This window comes from Pseudorasbora parva, chromosome 19 (genome assembly GCF_024679245.1).
Source record: "Pseudorasbora parva isolate DD20220531a chromosome 19, ASM2467924v1, whole genome shotgun sequence".
Classification (NCBI taxonomy): domain Eukaryota; kingdom Metazoa; phylum Chordata; class Actinopteri; order Cypriniformes; family Gobionidae; genus Pseudorasbora; species Pseudorasbora parva.
In genome coordinates, this window is record NC_090190.1 from 10,201,897 (window position 1) to 10,223,935 (window position 22,039).

At 38.0% G+C, this 22,039-nt stretch overlaps 2 protein-coding genes across 5 annotated transcripts in view; both read left to right on the forward strand.

Moving 5' to 3' along the window:
* col8a2 (collagen, type VIII, alpha 2) overlaps nt 1–12,599 on the forward strand; it is a 157,892-nt gene extending 145,293 nt beyond the window's left edge. For all 4 annotated transcript variants that reach the window (XM_067426245.1, XM_067426244.1, XM_067426243.1 and 1 more), the window contains 2 exons: nt 4,070–4,250; nt 8,518–12,599. In XM_067426245.1, coding sequence (XP_067282346.1) covers nt 4,097–4,250; nt 8,518–10,430 — 2,067 coding nt within the window. In that variant the 5' untranslated portion in view covers nt 4,070–4,096 and the 3' untranslated portion in view covers nt 10,431–12,599. The remainder of the gene's footprint in view (nt 1–4,069; nt 4,251–8,517) is intronic.
* A 1,217-nt stretch (nt 12,600–13,816) lies between these two features.
* The window catches only part of ptp4a2b (protein tyrosine phosphatase 4A2b), a 29,970-nt gene continuing 21,747 nt past the window's right edge, over nt 13,817–22,039 (forward strand). Inside the window, exon 1 of the mRNA XM_067425300.1 lies at nt 13,817–13,976. The gene's annotated coding sequence lies outside the window, so the exon portion shown is untranslated. The remainder of the gene's footprint in view (nt 13,977–22,039) is intronic.

Sequence of the window (22,039 nt, forward strand, 5' to 3'; positions counted from 1 at the left end):
TCAGTGCTTTGTAGCCCATGTGGTAGCTGAGAAGAACTTTCATGTGCTATGTTACGTGCCAGGCATCACTGATCAGGCTAGCACATTTATGTATGCCACTGTCACTCAGTATTACAACTACTAGCAGTAATGCTGACTGGCGTAGGACTTTGAAATCCAATCGAGCACATTGGTAAAGCCAATATAAACGGGAGTGAGTGTGAAGAGAAACTGAATGCTCAATCAGGTATCCAAAAATGAAGAACATGGAGTAAAAGAACTTGGCCTATAAGAGGAGATGAAAACATTATGCAATGAAGGCCCCGATAATGAAGTTCTGTTTTGTTCTTACCTAAGGGGTAAAAAGAAGTTCGAAACACGTGACCAGCACTGTAATGGGCCCTATTTTATGCACTTAAAGGGGTACTTCAGCGCTGGGAAGATGAATCTGTATTTAAACTGGGTCATCAATGTAGTAGAAATGTGAAATTATTTTTGAATTTGGTGCCTTCTAGACTGAGAAAAGACAGAAAATGTATTTTTGTCTCATGGGGATGAAAGACCACAATTCCCAGAATGCTTCGCTGCTCTGTGAGGCCATTCCCAAAGCCACCTACTGGATTACTGTGACTGAGTTGAAGACACTACAATTAAAACCTGAACGTGTCTGTTAAATATAATGAGTGAGTCACCGCGCGAGTATCACAGCACTGAACACTAACTGCAGGAGTGAGAGAAATCAGCTCGTGATGAGAGCTGAGGTAATCACGACTACACTCGCGGCATACATTCACAACGCGAGTTCAGTCTGGCGCTTTTCAGTTCATGCCTTTGCAAGCTTAACTTTCATAGAAATTAATTTGAGAAGTTAAAACACTTACATTGCTCACCATAGCTCCGTTTAAATGAGTGCCTGCAGCTGCCTGCTGAGCTCTCCCTGCGAGCTGAGTGTAACCCATCCCCCATGCGTGAGTTCAAAACATGCGGAAATGGCTCCCTCCGCTGGCTGTAGTCTTTAGCCTTATTCCAAAGATTCCTCCTATGATGCAAATATCGTCAATTTGCATCATAGGAGGAATTTTTCCAGAAATAAAATGCATAAATCTCTTGTCTCAGGGGGATATGAGGAGGGAAAGCACAATCATTTGATTATACTTCAGGGTTTCTACTGATACAAAGCCATATGCTAATCGCTGAAGTAACCCTTTAAAGGACAACTCTGGGGAAATTTTAAGTTTATCTTGATAGTTATATCTTTGTGAGTACAGTCTATAGAAAAAAAACTAACCGGATTGGTTCTTGCAACACGGAGCTGTTACAGTTAATGCCCAGAGCCCCCACTCAGCTAAAACGGTAAAGGGTGTCTTTGTGCCTCTTAACAGACACAAAATGAAGATGAACAGGGCCTTTACATGACAACAAGATGCCTCGATTTCCACCATAAAAAGGCTTAAAAGCACACCTACCTATGTAATCGCCACAGATGAATGGTAGTTCAAAGGTGTTAACAGCTCAAGCTCCCAAAAACAAACTTCATTTTGGCCTGATTTTGTGTGAAATTACATCACACCATGTAATTAAAGTATATTGATGTAGCTTAAAGTATATCAGGCTCTTAACATAATGTCACCCGTAAAGTATTTGAGTAAATGTTTTGTTTTTGTTCAAAAAAATTTGTTATTGTTCATAAAAAAATTTTTTGGTTACTTTGTAGTTTAGAGTATCAAATATATTAGCAACTTTTACTCTCTGCTTGACTACATTTATGAATAATGTACTTTTTACTCCAATACATTTGTGATGAGAAGGGTTGGGTATCGTTTGGGTCTTTTACGATTCCGGTGCCAAACCAGTACCTTTTAAAACCGTACCTAAACGGTGCCTGAACCGATACTTAAAAAAAAAAAGAGCGACAAAACGACAGGCGATGACATTAAAGAATGGCTTTTTGTTTATTTATTTTGTATTCTTTAAATTGAACAATTTATTATAAGTCTAAAGTATACTTAAATATATAAATACATACAAAACACAATTTACTTAAATTCACAGTAAAAGCTAAGCCACTAGGCCTAATTTAACACTAAATAACAGCACTAATACTAGTGATATTACAGCACTAATAACAGAAAAGTAGTCTGTATTCTTGGTCTGCTGCAAACCAGCTTCAGTTTTTATGTTTCATTAATATGACCATATTCTCTGGCTAAATATTTTAGAATCCATGGCCTTATTGTTTCCATGGAAAGCGTTGTGCTTCTCACATGACACACAGCAGCTGTATGACAGCTCAGTTGTATCAGTTTATTTCGTTTTTGTGTTCTTTTTTATTCAAAATATTCACAAATTTGTTACCTATGAGCTGTCTGATATTCTGATTTTCAAATATGTGTAAGTGAATGTGTTTTGTCCTAAGGATGTTAGTTGATCTATAATGCACGATGGGCGCTGCCATGTCAGTTTGCGCCTCAGAGAATTGGATCTGTCGGATTTACATTGCGTAAATTCATCCTCGTCTCACGAAATACATGAAAGTACGTGACCAGTGAACACCAAGAAGAACAGAGTAAACTATATAGTAACTTATATAATGTGTGTCTGATATGAATAAAACAGTCAAATTATAACGGTTAGAAAGGAGTTATTGCCACTTCCATAGACATCATTTTTATTGCTACTTATGTGCATTTAAATGTCTGAAACCTAAAATAAACATGATGTGGTTGAAAACACTGAATCATTGTGATATGTGATGAGTGCTGAGTGCGTCTATCTCTGGCTCAGCGCCAGCCAAAATGCGTTCTGATTCGGTCCGGTACATACCGGTTGTATAGGTATCGGTGCTATATTGGCACCGGGTTTCGGTAACCAACCCTAGTGATGAGTAATGCAATTTACACATTACATTCTGCATGGCACCTAACTTTTTCTGCAGCAGTTTGTTTCTGCCATAAAGAAGGAATATCACCATCTAAGGGTATTGAAGGTACTATATCTTGTGTGCTTTCACTTTTTGTGAATGCGAGTGCATTAGCAGGCAGTTGCTGAACCGCAGGTGTGATTTATGAGATAAGCTCATGACTAGAGCCTGTGATGAGGCTGAAACCAGCACGTAAGGAGACTTTGACTATTTCATTTTACTTAACATACATTTTTTTTATCCGCTATACTGACAAGATGTTTTTAAAGGATATTGGTTTACTTATGGCCTTTTTGTGCACTCGAGCTTTACTGTTTCTGTTGTATTGACTGTGGTTTGTTGCAATATTGAGGTGTTCAGTTTTATTTTGATTTTAGAAAATAACATGATTTCTCTTCTTACAAATCAAGTGTTTATTATTATCACTGGCATGTCTTTTAGGTGCTGTATTTAAGTACTAATAAAGACTTTTACCCGAGCAGTATTGGAATTGCACTGCAAAAAAAACAAAACAAGCTTTTCTATAAGCAAATTTGTAGAAACCAGACAAAATACTAAGTAAGAAAAGCATTTTTTGCAGTGATGAGACTTGTAACTTGTAATGGAGTCCTTTTCGCTGTAAGGTATCTGTTCTTTTACGGTTTTCAGGTACTCTTTACCTCTGTGCCCAGCACTAGGGCTGCACAATTAATCAAAATAAAAATCAAATCACATTATGGCTTAGTGAAATCTTATTACGAAAGCTGTGATTTAGTGAAACCGAGTGTTATTTAACAGAGTACAGCTCAGTGTCTGAGAGCAGCTCGGTTTGCAGTAAATGCTGCTCCACACCGCAAAAACAAGTTTGATGACATTTGAAGAAATAAAGTCATAAATATACATTTTAAAATTGTATTTTTTAACTAATATTTCTTTAGTTTTTCTAGTAATTTAATTTATTATAAACAATATTGTTATTATTATTTTATATCCATATTGATATATAAACAGTCCTAAAAACGAGCGCAGCAAACCTGGATTTTTTTATTGCATTTAAAATTGGAATTTTTATCAGATCCCTATTAAGTATGGACATTTTTAAAAGGCAAAAAGGATTGTGAGCTAAAATACTGATGTAAATAGGTTGTTTGATCCAAACTAAGTTAATCAGCTATCTTTTTTTCTTTGTAGTTTGGAAGCTTGTGATCTCAGAGGCCGATGACAATGCTGACAGTGCTCTGTGTCCTGCTAATGCTGGGGAATCATGTCCTGGGTGGAGGTTACGCCCCCATGCCTCAGATGAAATACGTGCAGCCCATGATGAAGGGGCCTGTCGGGCCACCCTTCAGAGAAGGAAAGGGCCAGTATCTTGGTAAGTGTTGTTAATTAGCATGCATACATATAATCTATACACTCTAAAAAATGCTGGGTTAAAAACAACCCAAGTTGGGTTGAAACTGCACCGACCCAACAATTGGGTTGTTTTAACCCAATGGTTGAGTTATTCTTACCCAGCAATTGGGTTGTCTTAAGCAACATTTAACCCAACCACTGGGTTAAAACAACTCAACCATTGGGTTAAAACAACTCAACCATTGGGTTAAAATAACCCAATTGTTGGGTCGGTGCAGTTTCAACCCAACTTGGGTTGTTTTTAACCCAGCATTTTTTAGAGTGTATAGATTTCCAATCCACTCATTCATCCATTTAATGTGCCTGAATAAAAGTATTTTCTTAGTAATTTCTGAACATGCCTTAAAGATATATATGTGCACTTAACTACACCACATACATTATTTTTATATTAGATTAGCTATGGCCAGATAGCACTTTTTACTATATGTATGCGTCAGTCAGCATTTGTGGGAATTTCAGTGACTCTTTCTGCAAGTACATCATTACACCTGTAGGTGGCGCCAAGTGTCTAATGAGTGGCTCAATCCAATCATTCATTACACTGATTTGTTCAAAAATGCTGATTTATTCAGAAACAAAACAAGTGACTGTCTTTATGAGTGAGTCATTTGAATAAATCACATGATTTATTTTAAAACAATAACTCACTCATAAAGACAATCATGCTTGAATGGATTTGAATGGCTGGTTTAACTGGTTTTCAGGAGGTTAGTGAATACAACTCATTTTTTTGCATCAAAATACAATTTTATTTTAATTTAAAAGTTGAAATATATAAATATATTTTTCCACTAAAGTGCCACAACAGTATAGTGTATTCACTTTTTTAAGTCCTGGATGGCTGAGATTCTTCAGGCAGAAAAATTGGGAGTTGAGCCAGAAGTTTGTCAGACTGAGAGCATTGGAGATGAACAATGAGAGAGGACAAGAACGGTTCGCCGTTCACTGACTCCTCTCCCCTCTATGATATATACGAGAGGGCATTGTGAGTGTGTCAGAGGAGGAGAAACAAAAGGAGAAAGAGGAACAGGGTGGGGTGAAGTCACCTCTCTTCGGGGCAGTATATCACAGGTCCGTATAGTCCAAACCTGCAGGGAATCAAAGGCTGTGTCAAAACAGTGTCTGAAACAAGTAGGAGGGGTCAAGAGAGCCTTGGGCTGATGAGAAATCCAGGGTAGGTGTCAGATGTTAAGCTGTTTGTGGTGTGCAAAAGATCCACAGGTAAAGGGAGAAGGATAACATACAGCAAAGAAAGGAGAGTAAGATAGTAGTGTAAGGTTCTTAAATGCCAAGATGTGACTGGTTTCTGCTGCTGATAGTTCAGCTCTTTGGAGAGTTTACACAAAAAGAAAAAAAAAATGGTTATCATTTACTCACCCTACTGTTATTTGAAAAACAAAAGAAAATATTAAGAATATGTAGTTTGTTTTCAACCTGTAATTAAAGTCAGGGGGTCCAGTGGACAAAAACAGATGAAACTTTTTTTATTCTCCTTTCCTCAGAAAGAATAATCATGCATGTTTGGTAAATCATGACTTAATAGTATTAATATTATTTTTGGGTGAATTATAACTTATATAGCCTAGTGCCATTATTTGAATTTTAAATTATCAAAATGTGGCCTAAATGTGATTATATGTTTGTGTAAAACAGTGTGTGTGTGTGTGTGTGTGTGTGTGTGTGTGTGTGTGTGTGTGTGTGTGTGTGTGTGTGTGTGTGTGTGTGTGTGTGTGTGTGTGTGTGTGTGCGTGCGTTTTTGTGACATATGAGGACACAAATGTGTATAATGACATGGGTATGACACAGGTATTACAAGGAGAGGGTGAAATACGAGAACATTGGCCATGTCCCCACTTTTTAAAATGCTTAGAAATCATACAGGATGAGTTTTTTTAGACAGTATGCAGAATGTTGGGTAGGTTTAGGGGCAGGGGCAGTGTAAGGGGATAGAAAATATGGTTTGTACAGTATAAAAACCATTACGCCTATGGAATGTCCTCATATGTCACAAAAACAAAAAAACAAACGTGTGTGTGTGTGTGTGTGTGTGTGTGTGTGTGTGTGTGTGTGTGTGTGTGTGTGTGTGTGTGTGTGTGTGTGTGTGTGTGTGTGTAGACAACACGTGTACATTCCTCTGCTGATTGTTAGCGTGGGATACTGATAAACATTGCTTGTGATTGGCCTTTTTGGAAGGATTGCTTCTCTCAGCAGGTGGTAGTGACTTATATTCGGTTGTTAAGGCTGACGTCACGCGGCAGCGCTTCCGGGTCCAAACTTATACCACAAGAAAAACTACAAACGGTGCTAATATACACACACAATGTGGTGTAATAGTATTAAAAAAAGTTATAATAATAATCTTTTTCTCCATACCAAAATTCCAGATGGCCAGACAGTGATTCGTCTTTTTAATGTCTGTAACGCTGTGACCATAGAAAATGTTGTTTAGACTGTAAGTATTTAAAATGTTTAACTTTTTTAAAATGTTTGATGTTTAATATGAAAAAATAATGGTCATAAACGGGCGTCAATGGCATTCTCAAGTGAAACGAGTTGAGGCTTTGACCCGGAAACGGCATTCCTTATGTCACGACTTAATAAGCGGATAGAGTAAGTTACAGACCGATACTTGACTTATAGGGTATGTTTTTATAGTTGTTCTTTTAAAAGTACCTACATTTACCTTGGTATTTGGACATATACCATGGTGATATACTGTTCTATTCAATTACTGTAATGCTTTTGCACTTCTTAAGGAGAAACATGTAATTAAAACTGAAATGAATGTACTTTATGTAGACTTTAAACACATCCCTAAAATGATTTGTATGAGACCTTTATGACCAATTAGGACTCAAGAAAATCTCAAGAAATCTAAAAAAGAAATTAAAAAAGCTGTGTGCTCACTACCATCTAGTGGACAATGGAAGACATGCACTTATGCTCAAAGATTTTTTTAAAATAAGGAGTTTGTGTTGTTTGAGAAGTGTCTGTCATATTACACAGTTGATACCTAAGGCCATTTTCTTTTCTTTAAAAAAAAAAAAACAACCTACAGAATAAAACATAACTAACTGAATAACCATTAGGAATTAAAATGACACTGTAGAACAGAGTGAGTGAGTGAGTGAGTGAGTGAAATGTTAAGGCCAAATATGGTAACCCATACTCTGAAATTGTCCTCTGCATTTAACCCATCCAAGTTCGTGCACACACATTAGGAGCAGGGAGCAGTGAGCAGTGAGCAACACACGGACTCTCAGGTTAGAAGTCTGACTTCCTAACCATTAGGCCACGACTGCTCGACTCCCCTGTTAGAGGGAGACCTAAGTAAATGTAGTAAGTGAATAGAATTTACAGAACAAACTAAATAATGTATATTTATGTAAGTGTAATGTACATGTCTAAATCATCCTTCTTAACCTGTTGAGCTCTTATGTTGAATGACTAGGCCTATGTAATAAATTACTGTACCACTTGAGGGCGCTTCACAGTTACAGCACATCTTTCTAATACTCTTACAGATGAGGATGTAAATATATATATAGTCTGTACACAAATTACTTTAGAACTTACGTAGACTAATAGTCACTATATTAGGAAACAGTTTGTGTGTGTTGTTGTGTTTTTGAAGTTAAAATCATCAGACACATTGACCAGTTTGGTTAACAATTAGGCGAAGATTTCTATCTCTCTCCCAATTGAGTCACATGGACTTTCGAATATGTCAGTACACTGTAAGATCAGTGAAATGGACCATTTTGCAGAACTCTGAACTCATTTTTCTACATTTGTTGAGAACTGAATTGAATGCAACTTGTGTTTTCCTGACTTGCATAGTTTTGTGGTTCTTTTTTCTAAACATGGCATGGCAAATATCGTCACTGCAGTTCCCTTGCTGAAATTCCAGTGAGGTCAAATGCTGTTGAGAATTTTGTCCTTGTCCTTTGTTTATGTTTCGTCCATAAACACATTAATATTTCCTGTAGGCCTTCATTGCATACCTGCATAGCTGCCATTGAGCAGGCGCTTGAGTGTGATGAGGAGTAAAACACAATGTATATTTGTAGTCTTACTAGTACGTTAGGGCTGTATGATGAAAAATTGTATGATGGTAAAGAGTCATTGACAATACATTCTCACATTGACAAACTCTTCTTCTAGGATCTTGAAATGAAGTTTAATCATGGCCCCTATTTTTTGTATTCTTTCATTTATTGCAGAGTTTCCACCCATGATGGACGTAAAAGGAGAACCAGGTCCTCAAGGGAAACCAGGACCAAGGGGACCACCTGGGCCTTCTGGATTACCAGGGAAACCAGGTATAGGAAAACCTGGTCTCAATGGTCAGCCAGGTCCTCAAGGGCCTCCAGGATTCCCTGGGATTGGAAAACCAGGACTACCAGGTTTACCAGGAAAATTAGGACCTAAAGGACCTCCAGGACTCAATGGCGAGGTTGGTCCTCGTGGAGAACCAGGTATAAGGGGACTTCCAGGTCAGCCAGGACAACCTGGGCCAGCAGGTCTGTCATTGAATGGTAAACCAGGTTTACCTGGGACTAAAGGCCTGCCAGGGTCAAGAGGGGATCCAGGGCCTAAAGGTGGACGTGGTATTCCTGGTGAACGAGGACTTAAAGGGGAAAATGGCAATGGAAAGCCAGGTCCAATAGGTCCCAGGGGACCAAGTGGCCTTCAAGGACCTCCAGGAGCTCCAGGTGTTCCTGGGCTAGGTAAACCAGGGATTGATGGGCTGCCTGGGCCATTGGGGCCAAAAGGAGATAAAGGAGCTCCAGGAGAACATGGTGTCCCAGGGGATGCTGGTCCCCCAGGGCTACAAGGGCAGCCGGGGGCACCTGGTTTGGGAAAACCTGGTCTTGATGGTGTTCCAGGTATTCCAGGTTCATTAGGCCCAAAAGGTGATGCTGGCCCCAGAGGAACTCCTGGGTTTCCTGGACCCCCTGGCTATGGTAAACCAGGGCTTGTCGGGCAAAAAGGAGACAGAGGGCCTGCGGGATTACAAGGAGCCCCTGGTGACAAAGGAGAAGCTGGGATGGAAGGTCTTCCAGGAGATTTAGGGCCAACTGGAAAGCCAGGCCTTCCAGGTCCCCAAGGTCCTATGGGTCTTCCAGGGAAACATGGGATGCCTGGTCTAAAGGGAGATAATGGCCCACAAGGACCTCCAGGCTTGCCAGGGCTTAGAGGAGATCAGGGTCCCAGTGGGCTTGCTGGAAAGCCTGGCCTCCCAGGGGACAAGGGCATTCCTGGTCTCAACGGGGCTACAGGCAAACCTGGACCTAAAGGTGAACCGGGTCACATCGGTTTGCCAGGAAATCCTGGTTTGATTGGAGGACCAGGTCCAAAAGGTGAGAATGGTTTCACAGGCCCCCCTGGGCCACGTGGCAATTCAGGAATTCCTGGACTCCCAGGCCCTACTGGTCATATGGGACCTCAGGGTGTTCCAGGGTTAAAAGGCGAACAAGGTCCACCAGGGCCCCAAGGAATTGGAAAGCCTGGAGACAAGGGGATGTCTGGTCCACAGGGACCTCCAGGAAAACCTGGCTCCCCTGGACTTACCGGTATGCAGGGCCCTCCAGGTCCACCTGGACCTCCTGGGCCCCCCGGCCCCTCAAATGGTGATCTAAATCAGTTAGCGGTTCAAGGGCCAACTATAGTAGGAGAATCTATTTCAAAACCAAATGGTGAGAAGCCGCATTATGGTCAGGCCGAGCTCTCTGCCTCCGTTGCTCCTGCTTTTACCGCCATTTTAACAACGCCATTTCCACCATCTGGAATGCCAATCAAATTTGACAGGACTCTGTACAATGGGCAAAATGCTTACAACCCTGCCACAGGCATCTTCACAAGTCCACTGCCTGGAGTCTACTATTTTGCTTATCATGTACATGTAAAGGGAACCAGCCTGTGGGTGGCACTGTATAAAAACAATGTGCCAGCCACATACACCTATGATGAATACAAAAAGGGCTATATGGACCAGGCATCAGGTAGTGCTGTACTGGAGCTGAAGGAGAATGACCAGGTTTGGGTGCAAATGCCCTCTGACCAAGCAAACGGGCTCTACTCCACTGAGTACATCCATTCGTCCTTCTCAGGGTTCCTCCTGTGCCCCACATAACGGTCCATCTAAGCGGAGAATTGCTTGCTCAAGTGTCCTGCAGAAACATCTGTAATAACAGCAACTTGATGAAAAGAAAGACTTACTGAACGACGGAGAGGCTGAGTTTCGAAGCAGAGGAAGAAGAATTCATGCTGTGTCTCTGTTTTAACCCTCTCTTTCAAATGTCTGATTTGATCATTGTTTTACTTTTAAGTGTTGTTATTTTCTGCCTATATGATAATTTTATTATAACTGTTATGCTATGTTTGTTGATGTTGATATAATGGTGTTATTTTATTGATGTTGTTGTAGTTGTTTATCGCAATCAGACTATTAAGTACTTTGCAATTTGTAGGCAACCATTTAAAGACTTACCCGTGTGACTGCACACATTGCCAAATGTTCTGACTCCCATTGAGCTCCATCACATTGACTCTGGGGTTGTATGTTCCCCTGGTTGCAGTCGAATTCACCTATATCTTTTCCTTCATATAACACAGGCTACTTGATTGGTGCCACATTGCAGATTTTAGAATGCAGACATTCTATACAACATTGTTATTGTATTTGTATGTTTAAGTACATCCGTAATTTAAAGAATAATCCTCAGTTCCATTTTTAATTTTATTTTTTAATACCAGACAGGTGAATATCTATCTGCTTTAGTCATTAGGTATATATGTTTTGTTTGATTTACTGTGTTAAAGCAAAACAATATGTGCTAATCTCTCTGTTTCTGCGACAACTACATTGTGTTTGAGAGAAATTACTTGATTTAAAGAGATCAAAACATGCCAGGATTGAATCGGTAGCGATCCCGAACGCCTCGAAAGGACAGCTGTATGACAGTGCCTGCATTAAAAAACAAAACAAAATGCAATTTCTGTGACACTAATTTCATACTTTAAAAATCATGTCAACGCTTACTTAATGTATAGCTTCTCTTCCAAATCTTAGAATAGCTAACAGTACATTGGTGAGTAAGGGACTACTAATAGATTGAGAGTATGAACATAAAATTCAGAATTTTTCGTTTGTTTTTTTATAATAAATCAATTCACCACAAATCCAAACTACTGCGTTGTGTACTCTAGACGTTTTTATGACTCTTTTCTCATTGCTGCTTTTACAATGACATTTGACTGATTGTTTTGTATCACATTCATTTTCCCATTCGACTGATTGACTTGCAGTGTCACAGACATGATTGACACTAACATGAGTCAATGCATGTCCTAATCTTTTACGTTTTGACAAAATATGATACATTTATGAAGTTAATTGAACATAGATACATTTGGATACATCGCATTGTGATAGCACTGCTCCTATGGTGTTTTTGAAAGGTTCCACATAAACATCCTCAAACAAAGAAATTGTTCCTTGCACAATTACTGAAGTGATTGAAAAATAGCAAAGGAGGCTTGAAGTCCCTCTTGAAAGAAATTCTCATGTAGGATGATGAAACCTAAACCGGATTAAAGGAGTTTCAGTACTTAAACGCACTCGCTCACTGATCTTAACCTTTCCGTACACGCTTACATGACATTTGTTGCTTCAAATGGCAATTATTCACTTTGGAATAGCACCAGATCTTTCCTATTTCAGCATGTATTTGATGACCTTTTTATTGTACAGTATATTAACACTGTGACCATTATTTTTCATGATGAGTGTATATTGTTTGTGTGCAATGGATTGAAGATTTAAAAAAAAAAATTGTGCTGCAATATCTCAAATCTGCTTCGACTATGTGTCTTCCTTTTTTAGTTCAAAACAAACTAGGAAAAAAGCCTTGATTCTGTTCCACAGGATATTTGTTCATTATCAATCAAATTACAAGAAACAACCAATTTTGCACATGAACTTGATGAAGGCATATTTATACATTTGAGATAGTCCAGTAAGGAATATCCAAACACCGAAACCCTGAACGTACAAATAACCTTGTATTTAACAGCATCAAGGAGTTTGTAATACACACTAGGCTACAATTGTTTTTTTCTTTCTTTTATAATGTATCCATCAATCTATAGGATTTTTTTGTCTCATTACATTCACTTGATGCAATCCATTTTTGGTATTAAATGCACTCTTTGATTGAACATATTTTGTCAGCTCGTACAAAATCTGCAAGTATACTTGAGAGTACAGATGCAACATCAATAAAGACTTTCTTGATCAAGAGTGTTTTTTTTTTGTTTCTGTTGTTGTTCTCCCTAATAAGACCAAAGGAGCTAGTAATCATAGATGGGATGTTGACAAGTCAAATTCAGATATTATTAGTTTCATACTTGATAAATCCCTTGAAGTAAAACCTCATCTTAAAATCATTCTCAGAGGCAGATTGTATACAATAAAACTTCAGCCCACATATTTACAATGATCAAAGCTTTATCACATTTTAATTACCACACTCAGTATTTTCAAAAACATCTTTGTAACTGTTCTGCTCACCTAGAAAATCTGTGACTAACACTAGGGGGAGTCTACGTCCATTTCGGTGTCACTTGGATTCCTGGATCTAAATATCACACCTGTAAGCATACATCCACCTTAGTCTACATTTTTGCTAATATTCAAAACAGTTTAAAATCTAATATATCTGAATTCCATACAATAAGCACAATTATGAATTGGTTTGATCAAGTAGGCTGCTTCTTTTATATATAGGTCTGCAGTATAAATAGGCTATTAATTAAACAATATTTAATGCTCCACAAAGTATTGAAATAAATTGTTCTTAAATACATTTTCTTGGATTAATAAAAATATTTATTGAAACAAAGTATTGGAATAAAGTGTTTGTAAATATATATTTTTGTATTAAATAAACAGTATTTATAATAAAAATGTGATAAGAAATCATATTACAGAAATTTGAAAAGAAAATACATCATAAATGTCACAGAGAATTGTACATTGCATGGATCTTGTTGCAGGCCATAAAAACATTAAAGCGTTTACAATTTTTCTAAGTTTTAACTTTCTTTTTCTTAATAGAAAATCGTCTTGAGTCGAATTGGCTATTTATTGAAACACATAAAACAGGGATTATTAGCCTACGTTACATTTGTCAACATCCACTTTTTCCATTTAAATAATAAAATGTATAATGTAAACTGAATGTTCATGGCTTGACTTGACAGCCAAAAGAGTCCAAATAAATATTTCCATAACGACACAAACTGACCATCAATATTTTTTGTAATAAAATCACAAACATTTGGACAAAAACAGTCTTGCAAATGGGCAGTACCAAAACAAATCAACCAACTGTCACAAACAATGCAATTAAAATCAATATCACCTTTAAATTTGACAAAGTATGGGTATCGCTGGCGCTGGGTAATCAATGGGTAAATCAAACCCACAAGTCCTCTTAAAACGTCAACGAGCTCTTGCGCAAAGATGACGCAGTCATTGACTCCGCCCCTTTTGTTCATCTCAATTCGGTTTTCACAGAGAGGACGACAAATACGACTTCACCCTCAAAGCGGTTACGGCTCTACGTGCACTTTCTCCGGGGATTGCCAAGGGATTTCAATGTTTGGCCCGTTCGTTGTAAGTATCCCCTATTACCACTCGACCTCTGTCTCTCAATATGGCAGAAAGATGTTAAAAACGAATCCCCGAGACGTTTGTTTGACTGTTTCTAGTGTAGCTGTGAAAGCTCGCGTTCAGCCGGTGAAGGAGCTCGCGAGTGTGGCAGCCATTTGCCCGCGTACGTTTGAACGGAAACTCCATTATCGTCTTTTTTGTTTTGTTTTATCGTCTGGTCGGGTTTTACCGGGTCAGGGACGGTTTTTTGCTCATTCCTATATTGCTTGATTTATGGAGGGTCTGGAGTTATCCTCGGGCTTTCTAGCTGTCCCGTAGTGCGCTGGCTGGCTAGCCAATTGCTAGCGGTCTCATCATCAGCCAGAGACTGTGTCAAGAAGTTACTCAGACAGTTTACTTACCGTTACCATTTTAATTGTATATTTGGATGTATGGCTAATTCTGTGTCTGGACATAAGAAATGATGATTACTTGGTCGTGTTCCACTATTTGACCGGCTGTGAGGGTCAGAGATGGTGAAATTGACTGACTTGTTAGCCAGCGAGCTAATGTTATTAACTGTCAGTTCAGTCAGATAACACTTTATCGTCAAACTCCAGAATGTTCCTGATTTCAGTGGCTCGATTGTAATGCAAACCGTGGAAGATTGGAGGCCTTAATTTTAGACTATTTGTACTGTACCACAAACCTTGCCAATTCACGTGCTTGTAATCTGTTTCTTCGCCTTCACGTTTGCTTTATTTTAACTGTGAATCTAACATATGGTAATCCTTTGAAGCCGACCCGTGTCTTTGTTCATTCCTTTATCCCGCACATGGTTAAACTGTAAGCTGATGATCCAGCATGAGACCTGAACTGCGTAGTAAACTAGCTGGTAAGCCGATAGTTTTTTAAATGCCATGCTTGTAGAACAGGTAGAATGACGTTTGAGGGAATCTGAATTAAACCGGTTCCCTTTCGGGAAATATGCTTGACGTGATCCAAGATGTTGTATTCAGGTGTCATGTGTACGCTAGTATCTGATGAGTCACCTGGCTTCATGCTCCACCTGTTCTCATCCTGCTCCTGTGTAATCAATAGAAGGAAACTGTAAAGGTCGTGATCAGTGGCTTATGCTTGTTGTCTGAGACGGGACATGCTTGCAAAGTTGTAAAATTGCCAAGTGGGATCAAGTCAGGACATGTTTGAAGCTAGGGTATTTGCATAATTAAGGTGAGAGATTTCACTAACAAAGTTTTTTTGTTGTTGTTTTTTGTAGCTTATTTGAAAAGGGACATTAGTTGTTTGAAGTCCTAAAACTGGGACATGGTTGTTGTTGTTTTTATTGCTTTGACCTTCTCGTATCTACATCTTTATCGGACAGGTTACTTATAGGCCTCTTAATATACCACTGTAACATTTCTTTTGGAATTTAATCACTGTTATTAGTATAACTATATGGGCATTTCATTGGTTTGCTACATTGGGACAACTTTTAAATAAATGTAACCCTGGACCACAAAACCAGCCACAAGTTGCACGAGTATATATAATATACACATATGTGTACATACAGTACAGGCCACAAGTTTGGACACATTACTATTTGTAATGTTTTTGAAAGAAGTTTCTTCTGCTCATCAAGCCTGCATTTATTTGATCAAAAATACGGAAAAAAATAATAATATTGTGATGCATTATTCCAATTTACAATATTTGTTTTTCAATTTATTATACTTTAATTTATCATTTATTTCTGTGATGCAAAGCTGAATTTTCAGGATCGTTACTCCAGTCTTCAGTGATAATATTCTGATTTATTATGATTGTTGGAAACTGTTCTGCTGCTTAATGTATTTGATGAATAAAAGGTTCAAAAGAACTGCATTTATTCAAAATAAAAACATATTTTTCAAATAATATAAATCTCCTTTACTATTTTTACAATTTTTATCAATTTAACACATCCTTGCTGAATAAAATTATTGATTTATTCAAAGAAAAAAAATTACTGACTCCAAATTACTGACCAGTAGTGTATATTGTTGTTACAAAGATTTCTATTTTTAAAATATTTGCTTCTTTTTTAAATTATTTTATTTTTTTACTTTTTATTCATCAAAATATTATTAAAAAAAGTATCACGGGTTAAAAGCGGCAGAACTGTTTCCAACTTTGAAAATGAATCATCATATTAGAATGATTTCTGAAGGATCATGTGACACTGAAGACTGGAGGAATGATACTGAAAGTTCAGTTTTGCATCACAGAAATAAATGATCATTTAAAGTATAATACATTGAAAACCAATTATTTTAAATTGGAATAATAACCAACAATATGTTGTATGGTTCAAAATTATCGATTTTTCTCTACTGCCAAAAAATCGTTAGGATATTAAGAACATGTTCCATGATGATATTTAGTAAATTTCATGCTCTAAATATATTAAATTAATTATTATTAGTAATATGCGTTGCTAAGGACTTTATTTGGACCACTATAAAGGTGGATTTTCTCAATATTTAGACTTTTTTTGCACCCTCAGATTCCATATTATCAGATAGATCCAAATATTGTTCTATGAGGTTGTCCCCTAATAAACATATATCATTTGGAAAGCTTATTTATTCAGCTTTCAGATAACCTAAAATTGATTGCATTAAGGGTCACAAATGTGAGCAAAATATTGGATATGGATAGATTTCATAGCCTATTTTATTTAGTTTTCTGTGTTTTTTTCTTATGGGCCCACTATATTCTGAAGCTATCTACTTGATATTTTTGAAAATATTGTTACATAAAAAAACTTGCAGATCTGTAACTAAGCTACATGTTGTCACATTAACAGTCAGTCAGCGATTTGTTTTACTAAGTAATAATAATTTGTTTTGTACAGCTGTTTTGCTGTACCATCTAGTAAATGATCAGATTTTGATTAGTTTTCATTAACTGTTTCAAGCCTGAAACAGAGGCTATCTAAAGATTTGCCTTTACCAAAACAAGTTGGGAAAGAGAGGAACAAACATCTCCATTCAGGCAAATATTTTAATTAACGTTTGAATTTCATCCTTATTCTATTTTCTAAACTGCTGATCTTTTATTCCCTCGTTTCTTTGTTGGGACAGTTGATCCTCTCTGTGATTGATTTCTTAAGTAGAATTTATGTTGCTCACAGAAGATGGACATTAGATACGTGCTAGTTATAGCAAGTCTGCCGAAACCCTTTCATTGCTAACTATCATAAAGACTGTATTATATGAAGGTCTGATAACCTTTCAAAACTCTAAAGTACAGACATGTCTTTTTTGAGACCTGTTTGGAGCATATTTATAGCTTGTTTGGCATTTTAGATGAACAGAGCTGTCAGTAACAACTCTTACTGGGCAGCATGTTAAATGTCACTGGTAGCAGTAGTTCACAGCCTGTTAACAAACATGGATCGAGTTGTGCCTAACAGCAGGCTTCCTTAGAACTTCTACACAACTGGCAACAGCATGACTCCCATTCCTCCCACTGTCTTTTTAGCTTGTCTGCTTAAATATTGAAGGAGTTGTTGTACCCTTTGAGCTAGCATTGCAAGCCCAGCAGGAGCGCTGCTAACCCTTGATGAATGAGTGTGTTGCTCGCCACAGTCTCATCCTGACCTGACAAACATCTGCTCCCTCTGCATGGCTTCAATACAAGCCGCGTGATGTGGCCTCAGAAAAGACCTCAAGACTTCTGTGTTGAATAATATGAACTGCCTGTCTTTTTGTTTCAATCATTCTGTTAGTTTTACAGTCACACGTCTGTAAGCTTGACAGGAAGTGGGCAGGTTTTGTGGCAGCATTTGCAAGAGTCCCCACCCTCTTAGCGGAGTTTCCACTGAACAAATTCTTGTCTTCCCTCAGCGCTTCTTCAACACAATAATGTGGTGGCTGGTGGTGACATTTTTTTTTTTTTTGCACATTAGTTTCACCAAACAGACAAAAGCTGTTAACGCTTTCCCCACCAGCGTTTATTTAAAAAAATACAAAAAAAAAGTTGCCATCCATCACCAGTTTTTTTTTACCCTTTCCACCAAAATTGAATAGCCTATAAAATATTTTGTTTCATGAATATCAGTAACATTAGATAGTTTTGATTTATACGCACGTTATTTTGCATATGCATCTGCTTACATCGATCGCTTGTTTTACTGCATCTTCCTCACGTGTGTTTGATCAGGAGATTCTGTACTCCTTCAGAAGATGCGTAAAAGCACCCCCTAGTATCTAGCAGTGAGAACACAGAAAATTCCGTTTTTGGTCGGGAGGCGTTTTCTCACAAATAACGGAGAATTCAGTGTTTGGCGGGGAAAGAGTTAAAGAGTAGACATTTTCAAATGCATCCTTTATCATATTTTTACATGGCTAGCTTTAAACAAACATTTTGTAAAGTTCTAAAGGTTTATTTTTTTATTTATTTAAAGCTACACTGTGGGATAATTTTCCCCCCTCTAGCGGTGAATGTTATATGACCATCCAGTGAATATTAGTTTCAGTTCCTCTCAATTCCGATTTCGTTTTAACTCCTACGGTGGCCGATTTAGTCCAAGATTAACATGGCAATCCCCCTCTTCACATTCGACACGGTGCCATCGAGTGTTAAAACGCGAAAGGCGGAGCTTGAATTTTTGGGTATGTCCCTCTTTGGCTAATGTACTTTCAAGATGGAGGAGCAACATGTAGACCAGCATTCAAACTCCTCACCCGTATGTATTTTCAATGGCATATTATAAACTTACGAGAATACTTTACTTTATTACGTGAAAGAAGTAAATATACATTAATGAGCACATATTTTTTTGAAAGAACTAAGTGTTTTTAACTAAGAAAAAACTAAAAAAGTTGCACAGTGTAGCTTTAATGAAGAGCAAGTCCCTTTCAAAGAAAGCTTGTTCTCTTGGTGGCCATCACTATGCCTCCGGGCAGCAATTTTGGGCATCCATGACCAAGACCTATCTATTTGAATTGTTTCTTATGCTCAAATAACGAATAAAAAAGCGTATTTTTCAGGTTAGACCAGCGGTGTGCTGAAGCGCTTGCAAATTATTATTATTATTATTTTTTAACCATTTTAGGAGGAGTAAAATGTACAAATGGCTTCAACAACCAGCTGCACTTACACCATGTCCAGTTTTGTCTGAAATGCAAAAAAAAACCTGGGGCTGGATCCACGAAAACCTTCTTAAGAAAGAATGCGCCTAAGTGCAATTCTTGAAAAATTCTTACCATTCGTACCAAAACCATCTTAATTTTTTTTAACTTAAGAACAAAATGAAATGTGTTATTTAATTGAAAGGTGGTAATGCCAAATAAATGAAAACACTTAAAAGGCCATCTTTTTGCACTACTTGCAGATTACTGCAGGTATCATAATAAGCATGCAAAATATTTTCGTTGTGACTGGCTTGATGGAGTTAATCACTCAGAATTGTGTTTTTAATGTGCTGGGTCTTTAAAAATAAGTTATTTCAAAAGCGTCTGTGTCAAGATGCAGTGGTCTTTCCCATTCATTTGCACTCCCGTCTTTTTGTGTGTTCTCTACTGCGTGTGTGTGATGCTGCCTTGTTCGTTCTAGCTTTAGTGAGCACATTATGTGTAAATAATCGATCGGTATCATTTAAGAGTACTTGTCCACATTCATCATACTAGTATTTTTAAATATTATATTTAGCTAGCTACTGTTATGTTGTAATGCTTAAAGGGATACTTCACCGCTTTTTCATATTAAACTGTTATTCCCTTAACTAAGACGAGTTGATACATACCTCTCTCTCGTCTGAGTGTGTGCACTTAATCGCTCTGACGTGCGGTGACATTCTGATAGCATTTAGCTTAGCCCACTAAGCCCAGTTCATTCACTATGGTTGTTTTCATATGTTGTTTTAAGATTATGCGATCTGACATTGAGTTTGAAATATAAACAAAAAACTTATCAAAACTTAATCAAACAAATAGTATTTGTGTCTTTTTAGTGTGTCATGATCTGTGGCTGTTATATGGGTGATGAATTGAGTCATGGAAATATAAGAATAGCCCTAAGTTTCAGAGCTGAACTTCCTTGTTAGTCAAAGAAAAGCTTTTATAGATACCAGGCTCAACAAACGGTCCTGTGCTTCATACTTAAGTCATTACGTGACGAAACAGCACGTCTAATCCAGTAGCCTCGCCCACCAATTCATGGAGGGCTCGTGCTAGCTGGTCAACAACAATAAACATGCCGAGGAAGATTAAGATATTGCTGCGCTATTCCTGGTTGTGGAAGAACACAGTCGCTGCATAAGCTTCCTTCGGATCCTAATATTAGGAATGTGGTTGAACTTTATTTTTAATGAAGTTCCAGCTCATGTGGGGAAGACTGTGTTCACTTTATTTCACTGCGGAATCGTTTGTAAACAAATCTCCGGTCGATGCTGGATTTGGATCCGACAGGAATGGTGCAACACACTTGTGTGAGTAAAACCCTTTTTTATATGTAATAGTATTGCATTGTTATAGATCATATTGCTTATGTGTATGTAACAGAACATGACTTTAGCACGCTGGACTCAGACACATATGGGCCAGGGCTCGCAAACCCGGCAGGCATTATATTACGTTTTACTTCGCTCTCTCTTTGACATCTGAAGGGCGGCGTGCGCATGCTGTTCACGCTTATATAGTCCGATCTTGCAGGCTAAGTGTAATAATAAAATAATAGTCCAATCAGTCACTGGTTGATGAGAAATAAATCATTGTTTGTTTGATAAAGACGTTTACGAGCCCTGTGGTCGAGAAAATCATTCTGGTTGCCGCTTCTCCCTCAATCTCTCCTCTTCCTGACCTGACAGGGGAGCTTAAGCTCATTAATTATGCAAATCTTATCCAATCCTTGCCGTGGGCGTTTACTTCCAAGTCTCCAGTGTAGATTTGATGTAATTGGTCAGACCATCTGTCAATCGAACTTGTGGCGAAAAAGTAAATTGTCATTATCAAGAAAATCCCAGAAAATAGTTATTTTTATTTTTATTTAGTCAGGATCACACACCCCACGTTCTGATAGCGATCCGATCAGAAAAGGCATGAAGTGATGCATGAAGTTTTTAAAACATCATCATTGTGATGTAAGACTATACACTGTTGCATGTTTCTGAAATGTTATAACCGTTTTCTTTTTTTTTCTCAAAGCCAAGTGCAACAAATACAGCACAAAAAGCTGTTAGTCAAACATATTTGTGTGCGCTTGATGCACAGTGGACAGTGAACAAAATCATTTAATTTGACCTCAGGCTTTGCATGCATTGGTTTTCTCTGGCGCTCGCGACGGTTTCAGATAAATGTCCACAAAGGTGAGAGAGGATTATGAAAGCTTACATAAAACCTTTTTACATGTTATGACATAGTATAACAATTAACAACAAGCTTTCTGCGATTTTGCTGTCCATCATGTGTGCAGCTACTTTTCATACATTAAAAGCACATTCATCCCGGACACGCAAGTATTTGCCATGGTAATGAACAAGTAGTTGCCGTGGATCATTGTGGACTAACATTTATTTGAAGAAATCTCTTTATAATAATAGGCTATTAGGTTTGCCGTATTAGTTCTGTGCTGTCCATTGATTTGAATCAATACGTCTATAATGGCTGACGTTGCTTCAGTGAACGTTCAAGTTTAAAGGGGGGTGAAACACTCAGTTTCAGTCAATCTCATGTCAGTCTTGAGTACCTATAGAGTAGTATTGCATCCTTCATATCTCCGAAAAGTCTTTAGTTTTATTATTTTTATAAAAGAAATATAGGCTTTACCGAGTCTTTCCCGAAAAAAAACGAGTGCCTGGAGGCGTATCGTGTGGGCGGAGCTAAAGAATGACGAATGCGCACAAAGAGGTGACGTCCTCAAGCGTGGAGAAACCCATGGCTATCGATCCAGAATCAGATTCGGAGGCTGAAATAAATTGAACAGGAGAAACAGCAACAGCAGGACGTCCGTCTCTGTGGTATGTACTGTATTTAGTGGCCTGTCAACATTTGTGTGTGTTTACTCAGTTTATGAGGACATGATTCGGTTTATGGACTATT